At 44.9% G+C, this 9,002-nt stretch overlaps 1 protein-coding gene across 3 annotated transcripts in view; it reads right to left on the reverse strand.

The window, feature by feature from the left end:
- Tcp11l1 (t-complex 11 like 1) overlaps positions 1–9,002 on the reverse strand; it is a 35,952-nt gene that overhangs the window by 8,734 nt on the left and 18,216 nt on the right. For all 3 annotated transcript variants that reach the window (XM_029537072.1, XM_029537073.1, XM_029537074.1), the window contains 2 exons: positions 7,235–7,371; positions 5,200–5,396 (listed from right to left, as the gene is read on the reverse strand). In XM_029537072.1, coding sequence (XP_029392932.1) covers positions 5,200–5,396; positions 7,235–7,371 — 334 coding nt within the window. The remainder of the gene's footprint in view (positions 1–5,199; positions 5,397–7,234; positions 7,372–9,002) is intronic.

Here is a 9,002-nt window from a genome sequence, read left to right on the forward strand (position 1 = left end):
AGAGAGAGAGAGAGAGAGAGAGAGAGAGAGAGAGAGAGAGAAGAAAAACAGGCAGACAGACAGACAGACAGACAGAATGAATGAATGAATGAATGAACCTGCTTTGCTATAAGAAGATAACAGGGATGTGGTCGATGTTGTAACCCTGAAATGTTGAGGCAGGAGGATCAACAAGAGTCTGAGAATGGACTATAGTGTTGAAAACAATAACCAGATAATGGAGTCAGAGCCCGGACTCCTTAGGAGGTCAGACCTCCCTCAAGACTGAAGTCTTTCTTCATTAACAGCTTCCATTTACCTCACTGCTCACAAAGGCATGATGTCAGTTAGCACTGGCAGGACTTGACTTCAGGGTGCAGAAGATTGCCAGTAACAGACATGCAGTCCCAGTAAAACTGCCATCTTCCCAATTGTAAGACAAGTGTCAGGCCCGGAACCTCCCTCCAGAAGACCTCATGCCACCACCCAGTGTCACACTTTCTAACAAGCCAACACTACCTTTAGGTCCCCTTTAGTGCCAACAGGGAACTCAGGCAAGAAGGGAAGCTTACAGCTCTTGAAAGGAAACATAGGGGCCATGACAAAGACGTTTACAGAACCTGCAGGTCTAAAGCTGGAAAAAGGAACAAGCGTCCTCCAAGAAGACAGAGGAAGCCACATTAGCTTCTGCCAGGGAAGTGGGGAACCCCTCGTTAGTCATCCGCTTGAACGGTTCCTGCAGCTAGACCTGTTTAGAATAATGCTCACTGTGGAAGTGGCAGAAGTTTCTGGAGAACAAGCTGTGAAGCAAAACCAGGGTTTTTTGTTTGCTTGTTTGCTTGTTTGTTATTATGGTTTTTTAATTTTTTTTCTTTCTTTTTTTTGTTTGGTTTTGGTCTTTGTTTTTTGTTTTTTGTGGGTTTTTTTGTTTTGGTTTGGTTTTTTGGTGTTTTTGAGACAGCGTTTCTCTGTGTAACCCTAGAAGTCCTGGAACTCGCTCTGTAGACCAGGCTGGCCTTGAACTCAGAAATTAAAGGTGTACAACACCCATACACACCTTTTCTTTTTTCTTTTCTTTCTTTCTTTCTTTTTTTTTTTTTTCTTGAGACAGGGTTTTTCTGTATAGCCCTGGCTGTCCTGGAACTCACTTTGTAGACCAGGCTGGCCTCGAACTCAGAAATCCGCCAGCCTTGAACTCAGAAATCTGCCTGCCTCTGCCTCCCAAGTGCCGGGATTAAAGAGATGCGCCACCACACCCGGCTCTACACCTTTTCTTAAAAAAAAAAAAAAATGACAAATTGAATAAAAACAGTATAAAAAGTTGGTAGTGCAGACAGGAAGCACTTCACACCACTGGTGGGGCTGTGAGAACAGGCGAGCAGTTTCTCAAAGTGATATGCCTTGAGTCTACCCAGAAATTGTGACCCAGGGTATAACCTATAGAGTTGAAGCTAAATATCCACACAGTATGCAGCCACAGTCCCAGCTGGGAAGGAAACAAGGTGTGCCCACACAGTAGGAGAATGATATTATGAGCCCAGAAGACATCATAAGTAGGCCAGGCACAAAAGGAGAAATGTGGCATGATTCCATGTACACAATGTACCTGGACATGCTGGGCCTGTTTTTTTGTTTGTTTGCTTGTTTGCTTGTTTTATTTATTTATTTATTATATGTAAGAACACTGTAGCTGTCTTCAGATACTCCAGAAGAGGGCATCAGATTTCATTACAGATGGTTGTGAGCCACCATGTGGTTGCTGGGATTTGAACTCAGGACTTTTGGAAGAGCAGTAGGTGCTCTTAACCACTGAGCCATCTCACCAGCCCCTGGGCCTGTTATCATAGCATTTGGAAGGCTTAGGTTGGAAGTTCAAGGCCAATCTGGGCCACAGAAGACCCTGTCAGAAAAAGCCAAAACAAACAGAAGATAAAAATTAAACTCCTAGAGTTATTAAATGTGTAGACTTGCAGTAAAACGGTAGTTACCAAGAGCCACGAGGGATAGGGAATTCTGTCTAAGTCACTGTTCCATTGCTGTGAAGACACACCACGACCAAGGCAATTCTTTAAAAGAAAGCATTTAACTGGGGACTTGATTATACTTTGGGCGTTAGTTTATACCAGCATGGCAGGGAGAAGACAGGCAATGGTGCTGGAGAAGGAGCTAACGAACGTGGCTTGGGATGAGCTTCAGAAACCTTGAAGCTCAGTGGTGAAGAGAACTGGCTGCTCTTGCAGAGCAACCACATGGGGTCCTCTTCTGAGCACCCTCATGGTGGCTCCTAACATCTTATAACTTTAGCTCCAGGGGATCTGATGCCCTCTTCTGACCTCTGTGGGCACTGAACTCACATGCACATGTCCACACAGACATCTACACACACAATTACAAAACAATAAAAATAAATCTTTGTTGTGGATAGCCCTGGCTGGCGCTGTTTGTATTTTGATGCTAATTCAGCTTCTCCAAGAGGAGCTGCTAGTGGGGGGGGACGGGACTTCCAACTTCTGGGTCAGACAGGGAGTGGAAGAGGCAGAAGAGAGATTCAGGCTTTTGGATGGGGACAGCAGGAGGACAAGATGTAGCTACAAGTGGTCCCCCAATTTAGATGGCAAATCCACTAGGATTTGCCACCGAAGGACTTAGATTTAATAAGGCTTACAAGATTAGGATTCTAGTTGTTGCGCCCAGCGATTGAGTTATCACTGATTCTGAACTAAGTTTGTGTGGTGTTTTTATTCACGTGGTAACTCAGTTAGGTTCCAGAGAGAAAGGTACAGCTGCAAAGTATGGGTTTGCAAGCAGTGCACCCCAAAAAGCCATGGGAATTTTGAAGCGTGGGGTTGGTGTGGTAGCGACCTGTTGGTGGGAATGTCGCAAGCTAGGTGGAGAGATTTCAGAGCTGAGTCAGAGAGTCTCCACCAGATGAGAACAGGCTGGCCATGCCCGCCAGTGCCCAGCTGACCAGCCTGCCAGAGACTCCTGGCACAGCATGGATTGTTTTTTAATATTTCTCAGAACAAATCTTTTAAATTTTATTTATTTTTACTTCAAGCATTGGTGTTTTGTCTGTATGTCTGTCTGTCTAAGAGTGTCTGGAACTGCAGTTACAGACAGTTGTGAGCTGCCATGTGGGTCCTGGGAATTGAACTTGAGTCCTCTGGAAGAGCAGCCAGTGCTCTTAATTACTGAGTCATCTCTCCAGCCCAAAAAAGTAAATCTTAAAAAAGAAAGAAAGAAAAAACCCTCAAAGCCCACTCACTCCCAGTGACACACCTCCAACAAACCCACACCTACCTCCTCATCCTTTCCAAACAGTCCAGTAACTGGGACCTACGCATGCCGTTATATGAGCCTACAGGGCCATTTTCATTCAAACTACCACACTGACTTAGAGTTTCAGAGTCTGTGGAGATGGAAAGACTCTGCAGTGAGAATGTCTGCACAGTGACATATATGTCTTTAATGTCACTTGACCATACACTTAGAAATGGTAAAAATGGCATATTCATGTCATATTTTACAATTCAAAGCACAATAGGGTCTTCAAGATGGCTCAGCAGAGCCGGACAGTAGTGGCTCATGTCTTTAATCCCAGCACTTGGGAGGCAGAGGCAGAGGCAGGCAGATTTCTGAGTTCAAGGCCAGCCTGGTCTACAGAGTGAGTTCCAGGACAGCCAGGGCTACACAGAGAAAACAAGATGGCTCAGTAGGTAAAGACACTTGCTCTCAAGCACAGTCACTTAAGTTTGATCCTCAGACCCCACATGGTGGACAAAAACAATTCCTGATTATGAGTTTGAGGCCAGCCAGATCTACAAAGTGAGTTCCAGGACAGTCAGGGCTATACAGAAAAACCCTGTCTCGAAAAAAATAAAAACAAACAAACAAACAAAAAAGAACAATCCCTGAAAGTTGTCCTCTGACCATACTCCCAAACTCACCTCCCACGACAACATAAGCAAATGTAAAAACAAGTAATTCTTTAAGTACAATGAAAAATCAAATGATTAAGAACTGGTCCATGCCAGGCGATGGTGGCGCATGCCTTTAATCCCAGCACTTGGGAGGCAGAGGCAGGTGGATTTCTGAGTTCGAGGACAGCCTGGTCTACAAAGTGAGTTCCAGGACAGCCTGGGTTACACAGAGAAACCCTGTCTCAAAAAAAAAAAAAAGTGGTCCATGCCCCACTGTGCTTCCCAAAAGGAGCCAGATGTATACTTGTTTATAGAACTATCCAGGGGCTGGAGAGAGCACTGACTGTTCTTCCAGAGGTCGTGAGTTCAATTCCCAGCAACCACATGGTGGCTCACAACCATCTGTAATGGGATCCGATGCCTTTTTCTGGTGTGTCTGAAAACAGCCACAGTGTACTCATACACATTGAATAAATCTTTAAGAAACAAACAAAAACAACAACAAACAAACAACAATAAGAACTATCCAGAACAGACAAATATGGAAAGCAGAACTGGAAGAAGGAGAAAAGTCCGCTGCTGACAATGTCGCAAGGGGGACTGTATAAGTCTGAAAACATACGAGAAAGCACTGAGTGGCACATGCTAAGGAGGAAGGGACAGGTAGATCTCTACGAGTTCAAGACTATCCAGGAATGCATAGCAAGTTCCAGGACAGCCAAGGGTACGTGGAGAACCCCTGTCTCAAAACACAAAGGGAGGACACAAGAGAGAATAATGAGGGACTGGAAAGAAGGACCACATTGCATATTTTCTCATATGTAGAATGTACACATATGTACATATACAGAAAGAGAAGAAAAGGAAGAAAGACACATAAATGTAAAGCCAAGCAGAAAAGAGAAAGAGAAGGGACAGTAGAAAGGGTGAGGATGCCGGGCGTGGTGGTGCACGCGTTTAATCCCAGCACTCGGGAGGCAGAGCCGGGTGGATTTCTGAGTTCCAGGCCAGCCTGGTCTACAAAGTGAGTTCCAGGACAGCCAGGGCTACACAGAGAAACCCTGTCTCGAAAAAAAAAAAAAAAGAAAGGGTGAGGATGAGCAGTATATGAACTGTCACCATGAAACCCACTATGTTATACACTGAAAACTTAAAGTAGTTACAGTTTCAAGTGAAGACATTTTTGGTATGTGATTTGTATCAGAATAACATGATTCTTTAAAAAAGCAAAAACAAAAACAAAAAAAACTGTGCAACTTGAGATAGGGTATGAATGGTTAAGGTGCCCAGTAGCACCTACCTCAGGGAAAGGTCTCTGGAAGTGGTCCCATTTCAGAAGCTTCAGGTAGGCGTGATTCTGGACAGAAACAGGGGTCAGCAGTGGGGCATCCCCAGAGCCAGCAGCGCCTCCCCCAGCTGGCAGGGCATGTCTGTACTTCTGAGTCAAAAGGTCATTTGTGGCCTCTTCCAGCCACTGTGTGACAAAGTCCAGGGAGTCTGTGGAAAACAGGGCTACACTCATCACCCTGACATTTGCAGGGACACCTCTTGGAATTACCTTAATGGAGAGTGTTTCTACAGTGAAATTCAAGGTAGAGAATGAACTTTGGAATCCACAGACTGAATCCAAATCACCATATTGCTTATCGATAGCTTCGTGACCTCAGACAAATCTTAATAGAAGACTCCTGTTATAAAGAAATGCATGACACCTGCCTCACGGCTGGCAGCGAGAGAGCCTAGCCTGGCCTTGCCTGCTTCCTTCCTACCTACTCTTTTCTCTAGTAGTGACCACATTCGAGGTGGCTGGAAGCCCAGATTGACTGCAGCTCTGAGGGATACTAAAACTTCTGACTCGCAAACAGGACAAGAGCCCTGTTTCTGGTGTGACTCATTGCACTGGGAGCATGTCAGAGGGGGCCCTCAGATGGCTTTCAGTGGCCTTTATGCCCTCTCTGCTTTCCTAAGTTAGTAACACACGGGTACCTATCAGAACCCCAGTGTCCTCCACATTCTGAGTAAAAAGTGCTCCTTGGCAGAGGTGCAGCCCTGGTGGAAGCTGGGGTTACAGCCACTGTCAGCTCCTCCCTGGTGCTGACCATGCACCTCTGTTCTCTTCAGAGTTCTCAGTTTGGTCCTGACTGCTGATATGCATGGCCTCATCCTGCCTTTAGCCTGGTAGAGACAGCCTTTCTCTGTGGCATTCAGGCGTTCGCAACCTTCAAGTGGTGGACAAGTGACTGTGATGACTCTGGGTAGGCACCCATGCAGTACTCAGCTTCTGGCACCTGACTCTGCCACGCTCTTTAGCCTAGAAGACTGTGGCCCCAGACAGACTGAAGTGTGTCAGCCAATCTTCTCCCACTACTTCTTCTCTCCCCTCTTTCCACTCCTCCCGGCCCCAAGCTTCCATATAAGGCTGCAGGAATTAACTTCCGTGGCCACTGAATTAACCAACCTGGTCAGGCAACAAGATCTATTCAGACTGCCGGTCCCATCTCATCGGCAAAGCTGTGCTACATGAAATGCACCATGCACGGCACCTGAAGGCATCCTACAATCACAGCTGTACTAGACTCAGTCAATTGTTTACCTGAAGTCATGTGAAGCTTGTAAAAATGCCATTTTCTTCCCAGCACTTGGGGAAGCAAAGACAGAAAGACTGTCATAGTTTAAGGCCAGCCCGGATTTCACAATGAACTCCAGGCCACCTGGGCTGCAGAATAAGACCTGGTCTCAAAAACAAAACAAAAGCTGGGTGTGGTGGTGCATGCCTTAATCCTGCCCCTGGAAAGGCAAGGCTGCTCTCTACCCAGAGCTACCCTGAGACCCTGACACAGAAACAAATAAAAAACCCCAAAAAAACAACCAAACAGAAAACCCCACCAACTAAACACCACCACCACGCAGAGTGAAAGCTGCCCTTTCCTGGTTGTGAATACGGAGTTAATGCATAAGGAAAGAGGTAAAGTGACATTCCCTGCCGTTCCCATCAGCAGGAGAGAAGCTAATTAACAGAGATTTGCCATCAAGGACAAACATCAAGACCCGAAATATAATTTAGCTGAAACTAATGTTTTCCTTTGGGAAAAATAAAAATTTAAGCTAGTAATCTTCATGCTTTCCATTTTTACTCTCAAGTCCTACCCACATAGCTCTTGTCAGATGAGTTTATTCCTCCTTATTTTGTTTTTTGATGCTTAACAGCATCCCATGCTGTTCCTTCCTCAAAGCACACTACGGCCACACATTCTCACCTTGGGCTCTAGTCACTGGCTTTTCTGAAACGTGTTACAAGACAAAAGCTGAAGAAAACTGGCAACAGAGCTACTCACTCGGCTGTTTCTCCAGCACTTCCTGAAACTTCCTCCTCTCATACTCCACTGACTGCTGCATGAGGTGTGGCCGAATGCTACTGATGGCAAAGTTGGCCATGTCAACTTTCATTAGGTCCAGCACAGAAAATATTGCCCTGAAAAAGAGAGAAAAAATGTAGAAGCAGGCAGTCATGATGCCTTTAAAGGAAAATACTTTTTTTTTTTTTTTAAGATTTATTTTATTTATTTATTATATGTAAGTACACTGTAGCTGTCTTCAGACACTCCAGAAGAGGGAGTCAAATCTCATTGTGGATGGTTATGAGCCACCATGTGGTTGCTGGGATTTGAACTCAGGACCTTCGGAAGAGCAGTCGGGTGCTCTTACCTGCTGAGCCATCTCACCAGCCCTAAAGGAAAATACTTTTAAAGTCATAATACTTTAAAGGGAATGAGATATGTATTTCATTTTAGAAGAGGCAGCAAAAGAAATCTGGGAAATCATGAAAAAAATGGATTAAGAAAATGAATTTAGGGCTGGTGAGATGACTCAGCCGGTAAGAGCACCCGACTGTTCTTCCAGAGGTGCAGAGTTCAAATCCCAGCAACCACATGATGGCTCAAAACCATCTGTGATGAGATCTGATGCCCTCTTCTGGTGTGTCTGAAGACAGCCACAGTGTACTTACATATAATAAAAAAAAAAAAAAAAAAAAAAAAAAAAAAAGAAAGAAAGAAAAAGAAAATGAATTTAGGGGCTGGAGAGATGGCTCAGTGGTTAAAAGCGCTGACTGCTTTTCTGAAGGTCATGAGTTCAAATCCCAGCAACCACATGATGGCTCAAAACCATCTGTGATGAGATCTGATGCCCTCTTCTGGTGTGTCTGAAGACAGCCACAGTGTACTTACATATAATAAATAAATAAATAAATCTTTAAAATTAAAAAGAAAGAAAGAAAGAAAAAATGAATTTAGGAACTGGAGAGATGGCTCAGCAGTTAAAAGCACTTCCTGCTCTTCCAGAGGACCTGTGCTGGCTGGTTTTATGTCTGCTTGACAAAAGCTAGAGTCATGAGAGAGGAGGGAGCCTCCGTGAGATTGGGGTGTGGGCAAGCCTGTAGGGCACTTTCTTTAAACATTATTTTTTTTTTTTAATTTATTTATTTATTTATTATATGTAAGTACACTGTAGCTGTCTTCAGACACTCCAGAAGAGGGCATCAGATCTTGTTATGGATGGTTATGAACCACCATGTGGTTGAACCACCATGTGGTTGCTGGGATTTGAACTCTGGACCTTCGGAAGAGCAGTCGGGTGCTCTTACCCACTGAGCCATCTCACCAGCCCTGTAGGGCACTTTCTTAATTAGTGACTGATGGGGGAGGGCCCAGACCACTGTGGGTGGTGCCATCCCTGGGCTGATGGTCCTGGGTTCTATAAGAAAGCAGGCTTTAGGGCTGGAGAGGTGGCTCAGTGGTTAAAAGCACCAAATGCTCTTCCAGAGGACTCAGGTTCAATTCCCAGCACCCACATGGCAGCTCTAGTTTCAGGCGATCGGACACCTTCACATAGACATACATGCAGGGATTTCACCAATGTATATGAAATAAAAATAAAATAAAATCTTAATTTAAAAAGTTTTAAGGGGCTGGTGAGATGGCTCAGTGGGTAAGAGCACCCGACTGCTCTTCTGAAGGTCCAGAGTTCAAATCCCAGCAACCACATGGTGGCTCACAACCATCCGTGACAAGATCTGATGCCCTCTTCTGGAGTGTCTGAAGACAG

This window comes from Mus pahari, chromosome 3 (assembly GCF_900095145.1).
Source record: "Mus pahari chromosome 3, PAHARI_EIJ_v1.1, whole genome shotgun sequence".
Lineage (NCBI taxonomy): Eukaryota > Metazoa > Chordata > Mammalia > Rodentia > Muridae > Mus > Mus pahari.